At 37.7% G+C, this 21,037-nt stretch overlaps 1 protein-coding gene across 1 annotated transcript in view; it reads left to right on the plus strand.

The window, feature by feature from the left end:
* LOC122305418 (myosin-6-like) overlaps nt 1–21,037 on the plus strand; it is a 41,705-nt gene that overhangs the window by 7,858 nt on the left and 12,810 nt on the right. Inside the window, exons 2-35 of the mRNA XM_043117958.1 lie at nt 2,100–2,228; nt 2,623–2,766; nt 3,050–3,195; nt 3,282–3,438; nt 3,645–3,703; nt 3,802–3,961; nt 4,856–5,005; nt 5,105–5,241; nt 5,361–5,507; nt 5,631–5,732; nt 6,379–6,436; nt 6,540–6,641; nt 9,134–9,171; nt 9,281–9,407; nt 9,617–9,787; nt 9,872–10,003; nt 10,108–10,217; nt 10,303–10,363; nt 12,051–12,228; nt 12,351–12,556; nt 12,783–12,902; nt 13,734–13,832; nt 15,062–15,274; nt 15,425–15,564; nt 15,733–15,844; nt 15,947–15,991; nt 16,166–16,249; nt 16,363–16,533; nt 18,251–18,406; nt 18,523–18,711; nt 18,898–19,023; nt 19,121–19,191; nt 19,308–19,407; nt 19,569–19,625. Of these exons, the coding sequence (XP_042973892.1) occupies nt 2,100–2,228; nt 2,623–2,766; nt 3,050–3,195; nt 3,282–3,438; nt 3,645–3,703; nt 3,802–3,961; nt 4,856–5,005; nt 5,105–5,241; nt 5,361–5,507; nt 5,631–5,732; nt 6,379–6,436; nt 6,540–6,641; nt 9,134–9,171; nt 9,281–9,407; nt 9,617–9,787; nt 9,872–10,003; nt 10,108–10,217; nt 10,303–10,363; nt 12,051–12,228; nt 12,351–12,556; nt 12,783–12,902; nt 13,734–13,832; nt 15,062–15,274; nt 15,425–15,564; nt 15,733–15,844; nt 15,947–15,991; nt 16,166–16,249; nt 16,363–16,533; nt 18,251–18,406; nt 18,523–18,711; nt 18,898–19,023; nt 19,121–19,191; nt 19,308–19,407; nt 19,569–19,625 (4,197 nt within the window). The remainder of the gene's footprint in view (nt 1–2,099; nt 2,229–2,622; nt 2,767–3,049; nt 3,196–3,281; nt 3,439–3,644; nt 3,704–3,801; nt 3,962–4,855; nt 5,006–5,104; nt 5,242–5,360; nt 5,508–5,630; nt 5,733–6,378; nt 6,437–6,539; nt 6,642–9,133; nt 9,172–9,280; nt 9,408–9,616; nt 9,788–9,871; nt 10,004–10,107; nt 10,218–10,302; nt 10,364–12,050; nt 12,229–12,350; nt 12,557–12,782; nt 12,903–13,733; nt 13,833–15,061; nt 15,275–15,424; nt 15,565–15,732; nt 15,845–15,946; nt 15,992–16,165; nt 16,250–16,362; nt 16,534–18,250; nt 18,407–18,522; nt 18,712–18,897; nt 19,024–19,120; nt 19,192–19,307; nt 19,408–19,568; nt 19,626–21,037) is intronic.

A 21,037-nucleotide genomic window follows, 5' to 3' on the forward strand; every position in this document is an offset into this window, starting at 1 on the left:
AATAGTTCGCGAGGGCTACGTCAAGGAGATCCATTATCACCACTTTTATTTGTAGTAGTCATGGAGGCTCTGAGTAAAATGGTGACGGCGGCTGTAGGAGGAGGGTTCTTCTCTGGTTTCTCTGTGGGGGATTCACATAGCCAAACTATTATTTCTCACCTTTTATTTGCAGATGATACCTTGCTATTGTGTGAGGCAAATGTTGGACATATTCAATCATTGAAGGCCATTCTACTTTGTTTTGAAGCTATTTCCGGATTGAAGATTAATCTTGATAAGACAGAAATGGTCGCAGTAGGGGATGTAAGTAACATGAGCAGATTGGCTAACATATTGGGATGCGTGGTCTCTTTCTTGCCGATGAAGTATCTTGGGCTCCCATTGGGGGCTTCTTTCAAAGCTAAGTCTATTTGGGATGGGGTTTTGGAAAAATTTGAGCGTAGGTTGGCTGGTTGGAAAAGGTTATATTTATCCAAAAGGGGGCGGCTCACTCTTATTAAGAGCACTTTCTCAAATCTTCCTACGTACTATTTGTCTCTATTCCCTCTTCCTGCTAGCATTGCATGTAGAATGGAAAAACTTCAACGTGATTTTTTATGGAGTGGAATAGGAGAGGAGTTTAAGTTTCATTTAGTGGGCTGGGATAAGGTGTGCATTTCCTTGAGAGATGGCGGATTGGGGGTTAGGAATGTGATGATTCTTAATAGGTCTTTATTAGGAAAATGGCTTTGGCGATATAACAATGAGAGTGGAGCCTTATGGAAAGGGGTGATAGATTTGAAATATGGTTGTGAAATGGGGAGTTGGTGTACAAAAGAGGGAAGGGGGTCCTATGGAGTGGGGTTGTGGAAGTTCATACGGAAAGGATGGGATTCTTTTGCTAGTAATACTCGATTGAGCTTGGGGGATGGAAGAAGGATACGCTTTTGGAAGGATTGTTGGGTGGGTGACACAGTGTTGCAGGAGGCTTATCCTGCTATTTACAGTATTGCAAGGGATCCAGATGCCATGGTAGCTGATTTGAGGGTAACCATACAAGGTTCACAAGAGTGGAATATCAGCCTAAATAGGGAGGTACACGACTGGGAAGTGAACATGCTGGTGGATTTTTTTAATTTGCTGTATAACATTCCTATTGCTGCCACAACTGAAGATGTGATGATTTGGAGACCTTCGAGGAAAGGAAAATTCACAGTACGCTCGTTTTATAATTCTATTACTGGGCAACAAGGACATTCTTTCCCCTGGAAGAACATTTGGAGGACTAAAGCACCAACAAAGGCTGCCTTTTTTGTTTGGACAGCAGCCTTAGGCAAGATACTGACTAATGATAATCTGAGGAGAAGGGGCCTTGTTATCACGGATTGGTGTTGTATGTGTCAGAAGAGTGGGGAAACGGTGGATCATCTACTTTTACACTGTGAGTATGCTAGAGACATGTGGAACTACTTTTTCAGCAAGATGGAAATAGCATGGTGATGCCAGGCCGGGTGGTTGATCTTCTGGCATGCTGGAGAGGTATTACTGGGACACCACAGATCGCAGCTGTTTGGAAAATGGCCCCTATTTGTATTCTTTGGTGTATTTGGAGTGAACGTAATGAGAGACTCTTTGAGGACCATGAACGTTCCTTGGAAGAGTTTAGGAGTTTCTTTTGGAAGGCTCTATTTATGTGGGCTATGGGGTTGGATTTAAATGGGCTTAGTTTTCATGATTTTCTTGTAACTGTTACTAGTTCTTAAAAAGGTGTATGCTTTTGTATACCTCTAGTGTACTTGGGCTATGCCTATCCTTTTATCAATGAAATATCATATTACTTATCAAAAAAAAAAAAAAAAATTTTTTTTGGAATTGTTCACTATTTTTTTGGGTGCCATGTACATAATATTTTCTTTTTTTCTTTGTTAAAATTTCTCTGTTGTATCATGGAAATACAGAAATTTTTTTAGCCTCACATCTCAACCGTTACATCATGGATGGAAAAAAATCATTGTTGCATGCTTGTGTGTGTGGATGATGATCATAAATCATTTTCATGGATGAAATATGATTATGCAATTCATGTGATATGTTAGGCTTTGATACTCTTTGCTTTTCAGGCTGGTGCTATGAGTCTTGTGGTTGGGGCTCTTGTTTGGGTGGAGGATCCTGATGTAACTTGGATAGATGGTGAAGTTGTGGAGGTTAATGGTGAAGAAATTAAGGTCCTTTGCACTTCAGGGAAAAAGGTGAGTGCTTTGTGTTATACTTATCTATGGTTTTACTGCACATATCACTTCAGGAAATTTTGTCATATGCTGAACGATAATTCTTCATATGTTGTTATCATAATGTCTATTCTATTTCCATTTTATATTAAGAATTTCTTTTGTTGATCGGCAAACAAAATTTTATTGATAATAGGTATAGGCAATAGCCCAAGTACACAGGGTGTTTACAAGAGCATCACCTATGCATGATGATCCATTTATATATTAAGAAATAAACTGTTGAAGTTTTATTTGGATTTATTTTCTATTAAAAAAAAATATAGATATTGTTGATTAATTATATAGTTTTCCATTTTTTGTGTGCAATGATTTTGCTTACTTGCCCTGCCATTATTTATGTGGAAAACTGCAGGTGGTTGTTAAAGCTTCCAATGTGTATCCCAAAGATGCTGAAGCTCCACCATGTGGAGTGGATGATATGACAAAGTTGGCTTATTTGCATGAACCAGGAGTCCTTGAAAATTTAAGATCAAGATATGATATCAATGAGATATACGTGAGTATTTAAAGATAGAGTCCCATAAAAGAGAGTTTCTTAAATAGTTGTTTTCCCTGAATTGGGGCTGTCGGAAAGGGGGAGGGTTGAGAAGGGTTGGTTGGTTGAATAATTTTCATTTGTACTTATATACATTTGTAAATCTGTGATGTATATACGTTTTGATGGGTGTCTTTTATTTTTTTTTTTTTTGGGGGGGGGGGGGGGGGGGGGGGGGGCATCTATTTTGTTTCTACACATCTTCAGCACTTTCTGAAGTTAATACACTTTCCGGTGACTTCAGACTTACACAGGGAATATATTGATTGCTGTGAACCCTTTTATAAGACTGCCTCATCTTTATGATAGCCATATGATGGCGCAATATAAAGGGGCAGCCTTTGGTGAGTTGAGTCCACATCCTTTTGCTGTTGCAGATGATGCATACAGGTAATCTTTCACTTTCTCATCGTAAATTGTTCATGTCATCCCTTTACTTGCCCGTTAATTTTAGCATTCCTTTTATGTGAATTCAGACTTATGATTAATGAGGGAATAAGTCAGTCAATATTGGTTAGTGGTGAAAGTGGGGCTGGTAAAACAGAAAGCACAAAACAACTCATGGCATACCTCGCTTACATGGGAGGGAGAGCTGTTTCTGAGGGGAGGACTGTTGAACAGCAAGTGCTGGAGGTAAACAAATTCTAGAATCTCAGTTTTCTGGCAAGCTGGTAAAAGTAGTAAGATCTGATGTTGCATTTTTCTTATATAATTTCTGTTAGTTATTAAAGAATAAATCTGATGTTAAGTTTTAAAATTCTTGGCCAGAAATCTTCTCACTGTTGCGACCATCATCTGTAGTATGCATGAATTTATGGTGTTTTTTCTCTGATTTACAGTCCAATCCTGTTCTGGAAGCATTCGGTAATGCAAAGACTGTTAGAAACAATAACTCGAGGTAGGATGAAATATTGAACATGTGTAGACTGCAAAGTTAATGTAATAGCTTTTATTTTCAAGGGTTCCATCCTTATGTCCATGTTCTCAATGTTGTAGTCGCTTTGGAAAGTTTGTGGAGATTCAATTTGACAGTAAGGGGAGAATCTCAGGAGCTGCTATAAGAACTTATTTGCTGGAAAGATCGCGTGTTTGCCAGTTGTCTGATCCTGAGAGAAATTATCACTGTTTCTACATGCTTTGTGCGGCACCACCTGAGGTAATGGTTATTCAATTGCTTCACCAATTCAGCTTCATGGAAAAGATCAGGAATGATACATGCGGATTATTTATATCTTTTATGTTTCTGTATTCGCTGTGAACTGGCCAAAAAAGGATTTGTCTGTTCATTTTGCCCGCTGTTGGGGGGGGGGGGGGGGGGGGGCGGGGGGAGGGACTGTGATACACCTTTTTAAAAGGGCAGGTTTGGAAGTAAGATGAGAATTTTGAGTTTGAGATAAAAGTTTAAATTATTATTTTTTAATATTATTATTATTTTGTGTGGGAATTTGAAAAAGTTGTAATGATGAGATGAGATGAGATGAGAATTTTATATCTCATCTTACTTCCAAACCTGCCCTGGGGGACTTGGTTGTCACAGGACTTTCCCAACAACCTGTTCTACCATTCTTCTTCTTGGTCCTTTTGTTTTCGCTTCCAACTTCAACTGGATTCCCAACACTTTTACCTGAAGGATTCTGATCCAATGAAGCTGTATCAGGGTCATCACCAGCTGAATAACTTAAAGCCTCTAACTTGTATGGGGTAGCCAGTTCTTCTGACATTTTAGGAGGTTATTTCTCCACCATGTTCAACATTAGTCTTAGAATTTCCACTTACCTGCTCATCACCAGTTTTAAGTTTCGGATATGTCAATGGCCACAAAAATTGTTTAAATTTAGGACAGACAGAAAAATACACCTAGAGGAGGGTGAATAGGTTTTTTGGTCCCAATTTCAACAATTTTAGAAGTTCTATAGTTCAAGATATCCAAGCAACCACAAAGCAGAAGCAAGAATGCATTCAGCTTTTCCTTGTTACATATCTAAATCACCAACTGCACTTTTCTAGCTTCCAAACATCTCTCACTTCTCTTGTCATATACATTTCACAGGATGTTCGGAGGTACAAGTTGGGAAACCCAAGAACATTTCATTATCTAAATCAATCAGATTGCTATGAGTTGGATGGGGTTGATGATTCGAAGGAATATATAGCAACAAGGAGAGCAATGGAGGTTGTTGGAATAATTGCTGATGAGCAGGTATTGCATAGGAAATTTGTTCAGTTGGACGGTAACGTCCTTCAAGTATAACTGCTACTTGAGAAATCTTGTTTCTCTTTGTTTATTACCCCTTTCCAGGATGCAATATTTCGAGTTGTGGCTGCAATTCTGCATCTTGGGAACATTGAATTTGCAAAAGGGAAGGAAATAGACTCATCCACACCCAAAGATGACAAATCTTGGTTCCATCTAAATACTGCTGCTGAGCTTTTCATGTAACTAAGCAATTTCATTGACAAACTTTCACAGTTTAGAAGATGCATTGATTGATAACTTTGTACTTCATATTTTATAATAAGAGAGAGCAGCCTACTAATTCACATATTCTGTACAGGTGTGATGCAAAGGCGCTAGAAGATTCTCTTTGCAAACGTGTAATTGTAACCCGTGATGAAACCATCACGAAATGTCTGGATCCAGAATATGCAGCTGTTAGTCGAGATGCTTTGGCTAAAATTGTCTATGCGAGGTTGTTTGACTGGTAAGCTTTACTCACCAAGCAGTATATTTTGAAGATTATTCAGTGTGCGTCTTCCTTAATATTATCAGTTATTTGATCAAATTTGAACTATAATTGAACAACAAACCCTTATTTGTTTTGCAGGCTTGTGGATAAGATTAATAGTTCAATTGGTCAAGACCCTGAGTCAAAGTCCTTAATTGGGGTGCTGGATATCTATGGGTTTGAGAGTTTCAAGACTAACAGGTGCTTAGCCGGTATGCCTTATATTTTCATAATTGAAAGAGTAGTTCTCCAATTGAACTTGATGGGAGATTTTTTCTCTCTCTCCTGGTGTAAAAGAGAGTCTGTGAGCGTCCATTAATGTCTTCAGGCTCTGAAAGTAAAGGTTAGACTGAGTATCTTCAATATCAACTACAATCAGACCTGATTGAATTTGATCCATTCAGACTCTACATATCCAGTCAATTTGGTCTCCAGTTCTTTTGGATTATTGAACAAATATGACTAACAAATCTTAGGGTTGCTATAACTGGTATTAGAGCAAACGTCATGTAGGTCTGTGGCACCGCTGCTAATGTGGATCCTGATGGGGAATTGAGCAGGGAGATTATAGTTCCTCAAATTGGATTGTGAAGGCACTGCATGAGTGTGTGCTAAGAATTGCTTTGAGTTTGTGTATTAGGTCAAGCTAGGGTTATGTAAATGATTACAGCAAGTCTCAACTGTGACTAATCGTTTTGAGGTATCCACAAACATGTCTAATATGCCTCATTTGAGCCATTCCCTGGGCTCGCAAATTGTTGAGACACTGAATTGTGAGTGTTGCTTTAGATGCTTCTTGTGGGCATTTCAGCTTATAATTAGCTTTTGTTATTGGATGTATTTGCAGTTTTGAGCAATTTTGTATCAATCTCACAAATGAGAAACTTCAGCAACACTTCAATCAGGTTTGTCTGTAAAGAACATCTGTATTTTCTTTTTTTTTTTTAGCATTTCTTCAGTCAATGTGCAATTGCATATGTTTTTAATGCACAAATATCTTATTGGCAGCACGTTTTCAAAATGGAGCAAGAAGAATATACAAAAGAAGAAATTGATTGGAGTTACATTGAATTTGTTGATAATCAAGATATTTTAGATCTTATTGAAAAGGTTTGTGCTTCTACCATCCATAGTGTTTTGCTAGTTTTTTTTCGTATTCGTTTCGCTAATTTTAACTCTTTAAATTTTGGTCTTTCTATTTGTATACCCTTCATGTTCTAGGCTGTTCTCCTTTTGCACTTTTCAGTTAATTATTACTTTATGAAAAAGAAAAAAGAACTTCCTTTACGTGTTGGTTTCCACCAATGTGAATCCATGCTGATTAAATATTGCATCTATGCCGGATCCTCCATAAAGTGGGTGAAGCACGCCCCAAAACCAGGGCTGCGTCCTTGTTTTTGAATGTTGGTCTTTGGTCTTACTTAAGGCGGTAGTTAATGCTCTTCATCTTGTCCTAAGTCTGTCTGCCAAGTGTCCTGTCTTCTAGACTGCTTATCCAAAAGGTTGAAGAAAGAGCAATTGGCAAGGTAAACAGACACCTTAAAACTTACACAAACAAGAGTACAGCACATATGTGACTTTAACTGAGCTGAATGTTTTTTTGATTACTACAGCAAATATGTGACTTTAACTGAGCTGAATGTTTTTTTGGTTAGTAAATAGGAATTTTATTAAAAATATGCAAAGTCTAGTACATGGGACATATACAAGAACCCCACCTATGCATGACTGTCTAAAGATACAAAAAAATCATGTACGTTCATGCCATTAAAGTCTATTACAATTGACCAATGGAATAATGTATGAAGAAAAAAAGTTATAATCTCATCCATTGTCCGTTCAGGGTCCTCAAAACTCTGACCATTCCTCTCCATCGATATGCACCACCATAGGCAAATTAGTATCATCTTCCACATTGCTGTGATTTGAGAATTACCTCGAATGCCTAGCCAGCTGGCCAAAAAGTCAACAACCCTTCTTGGCATTACCCAAACAAGTCCCACTCTAGGTGATCACATATAGGACCAATCCAATACCGTCAATCGGCGTTTTCTTAGATTATCTAAGGTAAGAATCTTCCCTAGTGCAGCTGTCCATACAAAAAAAGAAGCTTTTAGGGGGGCCTTAGTCTTCCATATGTTCTCCCATGGGAATGTTCTTGTAGAATGTGTCATGAGGGACTTGTAGTATTTTTTTTTTTTTTTTATCGGTGAACAAATTATATTGATCAAAAGAGGGACCTGTAGTATGACTGTACAGTAAAATTCCCCCTGGATTGTGACCACATAATCTTATCTGCTCCTCCAATCACACTACAAGTATACACAAGGTTGAAGAAATCTGTAAATGTGTCAATTTCCCAATCTTGGGCAGCTCTAAGGAAAGTGATATTCTGCCGAGGAGAGCCAATAGAGAGATCCATGAGCTCTGCTACGAAAGCCTCCTTTCTTTGGGCGATGCCATATAGTGTTGGGTAGGTTTCTTTGAGGATTCGATCTCCACACCATAGGTCATTCTAGAATTTAATTTTGGAACCATCCCCAACTGCAAAACGTGTGTATCAGTGAAGATTGGTCCAGCCTCTTCTTATTTGTTTCCAAAGCCCCATCCCATGTGATCCGCTCACCTCATTCGAGCACCATCCTCCCCATAGTCCACCATATTTCAACTCTATAATTACTCTCCATAAAGCTCCCCTCTCTTCGTGGTATCACCGAGCCAAATGTTAATAATGAATTCATGTAGTGAATCCCTAGGCATTGGGTTGAGGCTGTTTCAAGTAGTTTAGCAGTGTGCAAAATGCAGAATGCTATGAGTTCTAACTGTCCCCTTTATTCTCCTCTCCATGCACTAATACTTTTTTTTTAATTTAATTTTATTGAAGTAATAGTATTTCCTTCCATACATCCTGATGTTTATATCAAAGTGCCTTAAAAGCTCTTGGGCCCCAAGTGACAGTTGTTCCTTGGCCCAGTCAATACCCATGATGACTTTGCCCTTGCCTACCAGTGCTGGAGCCTATTTGATGGAAGGATGGAAATAATGAAAAAACTGCATCCTGCGCACTGTTTATTCCAGTCAGGGGTATGAGGGGTCATGGAATACTACTGGAAGGAGGGTTGAGTGGTGCTGAACAAGAGTAAAGGGGCGAACACAGATAGATGTTCGATGAAGGCTCCTGGAATACTTTTTACAACTATGGTCTTGTTTAAACCGTTCTTATATAAGCCATGAAACCGTCCTTATTTGGAAATTTATGTAAAAAATTATTGTTTGCTCGGTTCAAAATCTAACAAAAATGAAGTTTGTTATTGGAGAGTTAGAACTAATATGAAAGAGATGTTCACTCTCTTTGATATATACTTGGCTTCCACTAATATTTACTTTAAAGATTGAACTTCAAGATCACTTGTATCAGCTTTCTTCTCATCTTGTTTTGTTAATTTTTCTTTCGTCATTGTCATTGGTACTGCTATTGTTTTTCTGTTGTTTTTATTACTATAATTGTATTGAATTTCCTTTCTGAATTTATTGATGGCTTAGTAACATCATTGTGTGGCTTTTCTTTTTGATATTTTATATGTTCGTTAATGAATTTTCAGAAACCAGGTGGCATTATTGCTCTTCTCGATGAGGCCTGGTAAGTACAGTACTATGGGGTGGATTGTTGTTGCATTCTATATCACTTGATGAAACTTTTAATTTGTTTCCTGTTTGGTTTTGAGATAGCTGAGTTGTGTTTTCTGTAGTATGTTTCCAAGATCAACACATGAAACATTTGCCCAAAAGCTGTACCAAACATTCAAAAATCATAAACGCTTCGCTAAGCCAAAATTAGCACGTAGTGACTTCACAATTTGCCACTATGCTGGTGATGTAAGTATGCTCTATTTTTACCGTTCTTTGTAGTGATGTACTGATCATAGAATTTAGTCCTAAGAAGCAACAGCTATATATCTGTTTTTTTCTTATAAGTAAACAAAGTATATTAATTAAAGAATAGGCAAAGCCATGTTCAGAACAAAGAAACAACAGCTATATATGTTTCTAAGATACATGCACTGAAAACTTGATGTGATTTTCAGGTAACTTATCAAACAGAATTTTTCCTGGACAAGAACAAAGACTACGTTGTTGCTGAACATCAGGCACTCTTGGGTGCTTCCAAATGCTCCTTTGTGGCAGGTTTATTTCCACCTTCAGCTGAGGACTCGTCTAAATCATCAAAGTTCTCTTCAATAGGTTCACGTTTTAAGGTCTGATAGTTTCTTCATCCTTTTATGGCAAGCAATTCTTTTCTGTCCTGTGGGCTGTGAAGTCCTTTTCTATACTTTATGCAGCAACAATTGCAAGCGTTGCTTGAAACTCTCAGTTCCACCGAGCCACACTACATTCGTTGTGTAAAACCCAATAATCTTCTTAAGCCAGCGATCTTTGAGAATAAGAATGTTCTGCAACAACTGCGTTGTGGGGTATGATTTTTTTATGTCTTTTGTGTTGGCTAGTCTGTATTGTTTGTGTTTGAATTAAATTGATTGCATTTATTTAAAATCATACATATTCCGTCTCATTTTAGGGTGTCATGGAGGCAATCAGGATAAGTTGTGCTGGATATCCTACTAGAAAACCTTTTGCTGAATTTGTAGACAGATTTGGCCTCCTTGCACCTGAAGTTTTGGATGGGAGGTAATTTGGTTGTCTTCTTTGCTATTATATGTTTTACCTAATCATTAAAGGTCTTGACTTTTTGCTTATAATAACATATTGTCAGTTCCGATGAGATCACTGCTTGCAAGAGGCTTTTAGAGAAGGTGGGACTTAACGGTTATCAGGTAATTATTTGATGGGCGATCAAACTTTCTCCAACAAATGCAATTCTATGATACTCATTTTTCTCTTACTTACGTGTTAGTTTGGTAATAACATAAGTCATGGAGAAAGGATGCCTTGACATCATTATAGTCCATGCAAGTTACACATTTTTGGTGTCACAACAATGCTCTGGAATTATAATGCTGAGGTGTTTCCTGGATCGCTTGAGGAATGATGACAAGCTATTGGAGCACCTGTAAAGAAGCCTTCTAACTTAAGATTTGATAATGGGAGTTTGCGGTTTACCACCTTAAAAAGCTTCTTGGCTTTTCTTGAAATTTCCAACAGTAAATTTTTGAATTTCATGTCTTCCTTTTATATGGATCCATGTGAGAGGAAACTAAGGTGATTGATATAAAAGTATGTGATTTTCTTGGTCAATACAATCTATGGGTTGGAAAATCTCAGAGGGTTGCCGGGAAGAAGAAAACCAACAGGAACTGGAGTTATCTTGGATAGTTGACTATAGTATTACTTAATGCTGTCTCCTATTTTTGTTTTATCTTGTGAGCCTGAGGGATGCCAGAAATTAAAATTTTCATCCTAGAAAAGAAATGTGCTGATTATTTGATCCCTACTTCAATTCTTCAATCAGTGGAAACAGACTTACAGTTATCTTGGGCCTTTCCATAACCTATGGCCTGCATCTTCCTATCTCCCTTTCTCAATGGCAAAACCATAATTTTTTATTGCGGGCTTCTGCATATGAAATTATGATTGCTTACTGAGCACCACCAAAAGAGCTGTCTTTTCATAAGCCATTTTCCAACCTTATCAACCATCAAACCCTCTCCTTGAATCTTTCCATGAAGGCTCTCTCCTACACCCATCATTGAACCAGGTCTGGAAAAAATCCTAGACCCTTCGGAGCTTGAGCGTGAGCTGTATCAGCCCGTCCACCTTTTCCCTCCAGAATGATAATGAACCCTCTATGACCACTTCCACCTTTTACTAAGGTCAAGTACCCATGCTCTGTTTGTCAGCATACTCAACAATGAATAGTGAACGATTTCCAACCAAGAAGCCTTGGGATAGATGTGGCTTTCAAGGTCATGAATAATTTTCAAACAATCATTCTCTCTCTGCATCTTTCTAATATATTGATTGTGAAATCTCCTTTTTACACACTCCTATAAAGTAGGGAAACCACAAAAAGAAAATATTATTCATTAACCACATTAGTGTGGTGTTGTTGGCTTGTTGCTTTGGGAAGTCACAGTTATATTAATGTGGTGTATGACAGGAGCACAATGCTAGATCTTCAAAGATGATGTGAGGACAGTGTTAGTGTTAAAAGCTATTAGTTCAACTCTCTTTGTTGATGCTGGGCTGCCCACAACAGCTTTCTATTTGCTAGTTTTGTAGATTTATGGACTCCTGTTATTTTCCTGCTTCTATTTAGTACGATGTGTTCTCTTTTGTACTTCCTATCTACATGTTGCGTCCCTTTGCTTATTTATAAGACTGGTTTATGGAAAAAATAGTTGAATGCCTTTTTACCTTTTTGGTTCTACAGAGTTCTCTTTTGGGAGGGAGGTTTTGGGTGGTTATTGGTTATTTGTATTACTCTTCATGAATTTTGCAAGTGCAATAAATTCCTTTTCTGGATTTGTTTTTGTGATATTATTATACTGTTTGCTGTTGCAGATAGGTAAAACAAAGGTCTTTCTTAGGGCTGGTCAGATGGCAGAACTTGATTCCCATAGGAGTGAGGTCTTAGGAAGATCAGCTAGCATCATTCAAAGGAAAATCCGTTCATATTTGGCTCGTAGAAGTTTTGTCTTGCTCCGTCAGTCTGTACTACAAATTCAATCTGCATGCAGAGGTATTAAATTTTGTTCTGGATGTCTTTGACCATCCTCACCTTTTAGGTTATATATTGTAGTCCTATCTGCTGAGACAACGAGACTTGTGTTTACTTTTTTTCTTCGTTTGTACTTTTTGAAGGACAACTTTCTCGTAAAGTTTATGAGGGGAAGCGGAGAGAAGCTTCTTGTCTGATGATCCAGAGAGACTTGCGGATGTATCTTGCTAGGAAAGCTTACAAGGAAATGCATATCTCTGCTGTGTCTATTCAGACAGGAATGCGTGGGATGGCTGCTCGTATTGAGCTACGCTTCAGGAGGCAGACTAGAGCAGCAATTATTGTTCAGGTAATTGAACCTTTTAATGAAATGCGTTGCTGGTTTAAAAGGATATTACACATTTTTATTTTATTTTTATATTGTTTTATTCTTACAATGTTGGAATCTGTTTTTTCTAATATCAAGATCATACTTTTGATTTTAAACATCACTCTTGCTCTCTGGCTCTTTCGACTGTAATTGTTTCGATTTCACATACAATTTCCTCACAAACTTGTTTGTTTCTGTATTGCAGAGCCAGTGTCGTAAATACTTGGCGCGCCTACATTATATGCAGATGAAGAAAGCTGCAATTACAACACAATGTGCATGGAGAGCAAGATGTGCACGAAAAGAACTACGGACGCTTAAGATGGTGAGTACCCCTTTTTTATTGTCTTTCTTTTTATTGCATCAGTAATGTTATGGTAATGTTTAGTGCAAGTTTTGTTGTCGCTGATTAAAGTATCTTTTCTTCACTCCTCTAATTTACTACCGTAAGGAATGGGATAACTGAAAGGACCTGCTTCATTATATTTGGATTTACTAGGGACTACTGCAAGATTTGGTGTTTACTGGTTAAAAAGGCTAAACCAACCACTCACGGTTTGCACTGTCACCCTGTATTAACCTACATCAAAAGTACTTTGAAAGTTCACCTTTTCCTGCATCCCAATCAACCTCAATTTCAATGAGCAATTGTGATATCTCGTACTGACTAATGAATGTAGGTGGAGTATGGGATCCCACATTACTTGGGAGGAGAAGTTGTTGCTCTTTATAATGATTCCAATGGGGCTTTTATTGTAATTTTGACCAGTCCTTTTGGAGTATAGGCCTAGATGTGGCTTGAGTCTCCTTTGGGGCATTTCAAATGGTGCAAGAGCCCATCCCAACCAAAGTGTGGGATTTCAGCCATACCGCCTATGATGGAATGGCCCAATGAGGATGTCGAGAATTTGAAGGGGGTAGATAGTGATACTCTGTACTGATTAATGAGTGTAGATGGTGTATGAGATCTCATATTATGATTCATACGTCCAAAATCAGCAATATATTTAAGATTGTGATGCTTATTCTTATTATTATTACTACTTTTATAATCATTGTCTCGATTAAGCGGTTTGCCTTAAGCTGTTTAGTTGCATATTTTTACTTTGGTACATGATATCAAGAGGCTCTAATCTTTTCTTTTCATTATGTACAGGCTGCAAGGGAAACCGGTGCCCTTCAAGCTGCCAAAAACAAATTAGAAAAGCAAGTTGAAGAACTGACGTGGAGATTACAGCTGGAGAAGCGCATGAGGGTGAGTATTGTCGTGGGTTTGAATTTACTCAAAAGTTTGTCCGGACATGTGAGGTCAGAGCCCATGAATTTTTTGAGCCTTGTCTATTTTCTATAGTTGTTGCCTTGGTTTTAAAAGCCCAGCTACTTTTCTCAATTTAATTATTTTTTATGGAAATACATAGTTTAGGTAAAGCGTGGACCCCTACGATCTCATTGACTAAATCAAATTGAGAAAGAGTTATATCTTTATATTATGTATTTAAAAAAATTAGGAGTTTTCTATATTTATATTTGGGAACAAGGTTTCTATTGGTATCAGAATCTTTGCTGGGCTATGGGTGAAACCAAGTATGTGTGAAAGCAAGGCACTGTTGAATAGCTTGCATAAAGATTAAATTAGATGAATATCATTTCAATCATCTGACTTAGTTGTACTAGCTTCCACTGATGGCTTTTGATGCTGCCACCTATGTAAGAATTGGCCTTAGATCTAGAACACCATGTCCCTCTTCCATAAACAGTACTCCATAGTCTCAGAGTCTTCAACTCCTACTTAACTGCTTATAGTTTGCTGGTGGAAAAATGAAGTAAACGTTTTTGCCTCTGGTTGAAAGCTGGAAATGCAAATACTTCAAAAAGGTGTATTTGTGTATGACATATGATGGACACAGATACAACTCTGACATGGCTGAATATGTGGTATGAATAAAATTTAAAATTTGAATTCAGATACTTTGGGACACAGCATGATACTTTGACAATATGGTCGAGACATTGCTGGCATATGGCCGGGACACAATGGGTTGAATTAAAAGTAAGGATTATAAATGCTATTTTATAATGGTGGCAGTCAAAGGCTATAAAAAGAGAAAAGGGGATCTAAATGCTGTCACTTCAGATTAGTTCATGAACTTGGGTTTTTATGTTGTGGAGCTATCTCTTAATAATTACATAATTTTGGCTTTTGCAGTTGCATTGGCCTCGTAATAAACTTTCAACCTCTCATCCTTAATTGCTTTGTCTCTATTAACCTGGCAAATTTTTTTCTTTGAAGTGTCTCATACATTTTACAAGTCTTTTGGCTTTACTTATCAAAGGAAGAAAAAAGTTGGATCGGATCATTGGCTGTAATTATTTGCTTGTAGGAAAGATATATGGGAGGGTGTGTGTTAGTTAAACATGGTTCTGTGTGAACTCTATTGTATTTCTTATATCTTGTTTTCCGTCTCAAATGTGCAATATTTGTAGGCTGACATGGAAGAAGCAAAAACACAAGAAAATGCAAAACTGCAGTCTGCTTTGCAAGATATGCAACTTCAGTTTAAGGAAACTAAAGCAATGCTTGAGAAGGAATTTAAGGTTGCAAAAAGGGCAGCAGAGAAAGTCCCTGTTATACAGGAGGTTTCAGTTGTTGACCACGTAATGCTGGAGAAGCTTTCCAGTGAAAATGAGAAGCTCAAGGTAAGGTGTCTGAAAATGTAGCATCTGCATTTTGCTGAAAAATAGGCCTTCATTTATTTGATAAAGGCATCCAAAGCATGTGATCTTTGGGAGAATGTTTCTGTGCATTTCTTCTTGCTGCTTTACTGCTTTCTTGATATATTTTTGCAGGCCATGGTTTGTTCACTGGAAAAGAAAATTGATGAAACGGAGAAAAAATTTGAAGAGACAAACAAAATCAGTGAAGAGAGGTTGAAACAAGCTCTGGAGGCAGAATCAAAAATAATTAAGCTAAAGACTGCTATGCAGAGGTGGTAATTTTGGTTGAAATATATTTATATTACATATTCAAGCCATGATAATCCCCCCAGGACCCCCCCCCCCCCCCCCCCCTCTCCTCTTCCGCGCCAAGCAAAAATCATGTCTAAATTTCAGAAATTCAGTTTCGTCATGATGACTGTTGTCACTGTCATTTGCAGCCTTGAAGAAAAATTTTCTGACATTGAGTCTGAAAATCAAATTCTTAGGCAGCAAGCCTTGCTAACACCTGTAAAGACAAAATCAGAGCATCCACCAACTCCAGCAACTGAGGTGAAGATAAACTGTTAAATAGATCTCATCCTCTCTCTCTCTCTCTCTCTCTCTCTCTCTCTAGTTGTTGATGTTGAATACATTTTCTTTTGTTACTTGCAGAGATTGGAAAATGGTCATCATGTTATTGAAGAGAACAGAGTCAATGTAATCTCGTTTTTTTTTTTTCTTTTTATTATTATTACAGTTATATGGATCTCCCTTAAGCTATGCTTATTATCATCTATAAAATTCTTATTTACTGATCAAGAAAAGAATGGATCTCCCTTATCATACTCTATTTTCTCTTTCCTGGTCATTGAAAAGAGTTTGTTTTTGCAGGAACCACAGAGTGCAACACCTGTTAAAAAGCTTGGTACAGAATCTGATAGCAAGTTCAGGAGATCCCTTGTAGAACGTCAACATGTCTGTGCTTACATGAATCATGATCATTCTATGCTTTAATTGTTATGTTTGTTTTTCTTTTTCCGAGTGTAGTTTGGCTAATTTTGACATTTTGAGATTTGCTTTTGCTGCAGGAGAATGTTGATGCTCTCATCAGCTGTGTTATGAAAAACATTGGGTTCAGTAATGGGAAACCTGTTGCAGCATTTACCATCTACAAATGTCTTCTCCACTGGAAATCTTTTGAAGCTGAAAGGACAAGTGTGTTTGATCGTCTCATCCAGATGATTGGTTCTGCCATTGAGGTAACCTGATTACTATGTTTATAGATGTTTTTTATGTGATTGTTTCATGCAATTGAAGCATCCAAATTGCTTATGCAAACCTTCAAAAACAAATAGTGCATCTGAGAGTCAACTATCATTGGAGAGAGAAAAAAAATGCTAGAAGCCACACTCTTGTGAAAGCAGAGACCCCAAGCATCCCCTCAATCCCAATAATAAAATTATTCACTTTTTTGCCTGAAGGTTTAAGGTATATTGTGCTAGAAGTACACAATGAAATATATTCTTTTGGATTGCAGGATCTGAATTATTGGTTTCTGATTTACCTATAAAAAAAAATTATTGGTTTCTGATTTCTATATGTTGTTAGTGTTTGTTTTTATAATTTTAGTTATGACTTTATGCTTCCTTCACCTCATATATAGGATAGATTTACTACTTCATCTCATATCCAAGAGGTGGCGTAGCGTTCCTGGGGTAAGCCGTATAAACCGGACTACCTAGGTTTGAAACTTTGAATTCACACTCTTGGCCCTTGGTCTTGGGGCCATTAGACTAGAGGAATTTTCCCTTAAATTTACCCGAGGTGTACTGTGTACTTACGAAACACTCCTTGCAAAGGTCTGTGCACTGCTGTGATTAGTTGCGACTTTGTCTTGGACACCCAATGCCAATCAATGCAAAAAAAAAAAAAAAAAAAAAAGAAAAAAAAAAAGAAAAAAAAAAGGAAAAAAGAAAAAACTATAAGCATGCTATTTCAATCTTCTTTGGGCTGGCATTACTTCCTCACCTATGGATGATTTTCAGTTGTATTGTTTAGTAGATGATATCTCTGAGGAATTCTACTCATCATCTTTTATTCATCATCCCATGATTTGACATTAAACGATGGAGAAACTATTTGTTATGCTTCACTTGTTTGCCAATCATTTGATGCCACATCAAGGGATGTTGAGAGGATGGTGGTTAAAAGGATCGTGAATAGCATTTTTCTATTTAGCCAAAGCACATTTTCATTTCCTATTGACTTCAGATTTTTTTCCAGCCGTCCCGAACTTTGAGGTAACTGGGAATTGTTTTTAATGATGTCTCCAAATTTTCCCAAGTTTAGAGAATCAATCGATGCATGTTGTTTCAAACTTTTCTATTTTTATTGTTGATAATTAATTTAATAGATTCATGTGCTGCGAACTGCACTCTATCTCTCTCTCTCTCTCACCCCTGGTATATATGCATAAATATGTTACTTTAGAAATTTATGCATATAAATTTTTCTGTTTTCGACTTCCCTTGATTGTTATTATTATTTTTTTGATGAGTAAGAAGAGTTTATTAATCCACATAATTTGGCAAGGCCCAAGTACACGGGAAGTATACAAGAGATGAACCTATTACAAGCTAAGTGCTGTGAAAAACAGCATAAAAGTCATTAAAACTAGTCTCAGTCAATACAATAGCCGAAGCCCTAAGTAACAATGTATGAAAGAAAAAGTCCCTAAACCCTCCCGATGAGCGTTCCTATTATCAAAGCAGCGACCATTCCTCTCGTTCCAAGTACACCACATTAAACATAGAGGCACCATCCTTCAAACAGCTGCGATTTGATGATTGTCCATTGATAATTTAATTATTCATTATTGTCTCTGGTGTCCTTTTTCAGAAATTACTTTTTTAATATCATAGATCTTTTTTCTTTTCTTTTACTTGCAAAAAATATGATAAATCTTTTTAATTCCAGGATCAAGATGACAATAATCATATGGCGTATTGGTTATCAAATACCTCTACTTTATTGTTCTTGCTCCAGAGAAGCCTTAAGGGTGCTGGTGTGGGTGGTGCAACTCCACATCGAAAACCTCCAGCTCCAACATCCCTCTTTGGGAGGATGACCATGGTACTTGATTCTAGCATTCATTCTCTTTCAGTTTTTCGTTTTGGTTGACAAAAATGGCATGTACTTATGACTCCTTTTGTTCCTCAATGTAATATGATGTGGAAATTCAATTCCAGGGGTTTCGCTCGTCCCCTTCTTCTGCCAATCTTCCTGTTGCTGGACTTGATGTAGTACGTCAGGTAGAGGCTAAATACCCAGCTTTGCTTTTCAAGCAGCAGCTCACAGCCTATGTGGAGAAAATATACGGAATTATTCGAGACAACTTGAAGAAGGAGCTATCATCTTTGCTTGCTTTATGTATTCAGGTACTTTGAGCTTCATATTAACTCTATTTAACTTAGCCCTGTGGATATGCAGCCAACATGGGGGTGGCTAAACTTTTGTTGGCCAGGATGCCTTTTTCCTGCATAAAGTTGATTGATTGTCTCATGAAAGTATTGGCTTTAGGGTTTGTTACTGTGTTCCATTTCTTATCTGTAATGTGGGTATAGGCACCAAGAACATCCAAGGGAGTACTAAGATCCGGGCGGTCCTTTGGGAAAGATTCTCCAACAACTCACTGGCAGAGCATCATTGAAAGCCTCAACACTATCCTTAATACACTGAAAGAAAATTCTGTATGGAAATTCATTATGTTTTTTCACAAAATTTGAGTAATGTCAAACTCTATTTTTCTTCTTTTTAATGCAAAGAAATGATTATAATTGTTTTCAGGTGCCTCCAATTCTTGTCCAAAAGATCTTCACTCAAACTTTCTCATATATAAACGTACAACTCTTTAATAGGTACGTAATTATATTATTCTGGTTAGGCATTACTCTTGTATACATCTTGCATACCTGGGCTATGCCTTTTGCCTTACTAATAAAATTTCTTGATTGTCACAAAATTATTTTTGCAGCCTTCTTCTGCGTCGTGAGTGTTGTACATTCAGCAACGGGGAATATGTTAAAGCTGGGTTGGCTGAGTTGGAGCAATGGTGCTGCCAAGCAAAAGAACAGGTAAACTTTTTCTTTTCCATCTCCTTGATTTGTTAATGATGTGTTTCATGTTGTCTACATGTCTGTGTGTACTTATATCTTATCTATTGAACACTTTGTTTGTGATATGCATACATAATTTTCATTAGTTTTATGACTTGATTGATTTCCTTGAATTGCAGTATGCAGGCTCATCATGGGATGAACTTAAGCACATAAGACAGGCTGTTGGATTCTTGGTATGTGTGTTGAAACACCCTTTGAAATTGAAAATAATGTGATCCTCCATGGTTTTTTCCCCCAATCACTATTGAATGCTATGATATATTGAATCTTTCTTAATTATTAAAGGAGTTGTTACAGTCCATCTTATTTTAGAAATTCCTTTAGGGCCTAACTTTCATGACTTTCTTGTAACTATTTCTTCCTTCTCTTAACTCGGTGTTTGTCTTGTATACATCTAGTGTACTTGAGCTTTGCCTTGTCTTCTATGAATAAGATTTTTACTCATAAAAAATGCAATCCTATGTTTTTAGAAATTCCATTATTTCAGTTTATAAGTGATTTTAATTGCTAGAGAACGGCATGGATTATAACAAATCCTTACAATGCCAAGAGATACTTCAACCACTACAATGCCAAGGAAATAATATCTGTCTCATCTTTTATGGTCTTAAATTGAATTGATGATTAAACCAAGTATCAGCATTATTTTGAAAAAATGATGGAAAATAGTACCATCATTTTGTATTTTGGGAACTCGGAAATTATTTTTTTGACAAGTCAATTATATTGAAACTACTGTGGGGCGCAAGCCAAGTACACAAGGGGCATACAAGAGAAAGCACCTAACTAGGAAACAGAGGAAGGGTAACAATTAACAAAGTTCTCACCATTCAACCCCTAGTTAATTCTAGGGCCTGCTTCATGCAACTGGCAAAATTTGGGAACGGCAGGAGGAGGGATCCCTGAAGGTTCGAATGGCAATGGATGGGCAGGATTGTGTATTACATTTGGATGGTAGTTGGCTTCAAAGTCCGTATGCAAACAGAGTGCAGGAACACCCTCAACACTCTTTGACTAGGCAAGAAGGGGAGATTGGTAGTGGGAAGAATGTGGGGAGGTCCTTCCCTCCTAATGGTGCCTCGTATGCTTCGGTTTTGAGGTCACTGGCGTGTTCTATGGCAGAGAGCGGTTTTGCTTTGGAGGTAGGCAAAAACTGGGATACGGGTAACCGTTGAAGGGGGTAAGTCGTTAGAAGGTGAAAATGGCTTGCTCCACCAGTGAACAATTGTCATTTTGTGCAGTCTGACATGGGTGGTGGTGTTTGGGGGGGGGGGGGGGGGAACTCTGATGGGCGATCGAAGGTGGGAGAAGTGGAAGGTGTACTGTGGGTTGTTAGAGCTCACTGTCGGGAGTCATGGAGGAGGTTAGAGATCTGATGAATAAAGTTGATTTGGGTTTGAGTCGTGGGTTTCCTGGGTCTATGGAGAAGCCTAAAGGAAACACAAGCTGCGTTGATGGGCTGGGTAAGTAATAATAAGTTGAAAGGAACAAATCCTAGTGGGTTGGGCCCAAATGCTGGTGGGTCGACTCTTAGCCCTACCCCATTATGAGTGGCAGGTCAAAGTAAACCCAGGCCGTGTTGATG

This window comes from Carya illinoinensis, chromosome 3 (genome assembly GCF_018687715.1).
Source record: "Carya illinoinensis cultivar Pawnee chromosome 3, C.illinoinensisPawnee_v1, whole genome shotgun sequence".
Taxonomy (NCBI): domain Eukaryota; kingdom Viridiplantae; phylum Streptophyta; class Magnoliopsida; order Fagales; family Juglandaceae; genus Carya; species Carya illinoinensis.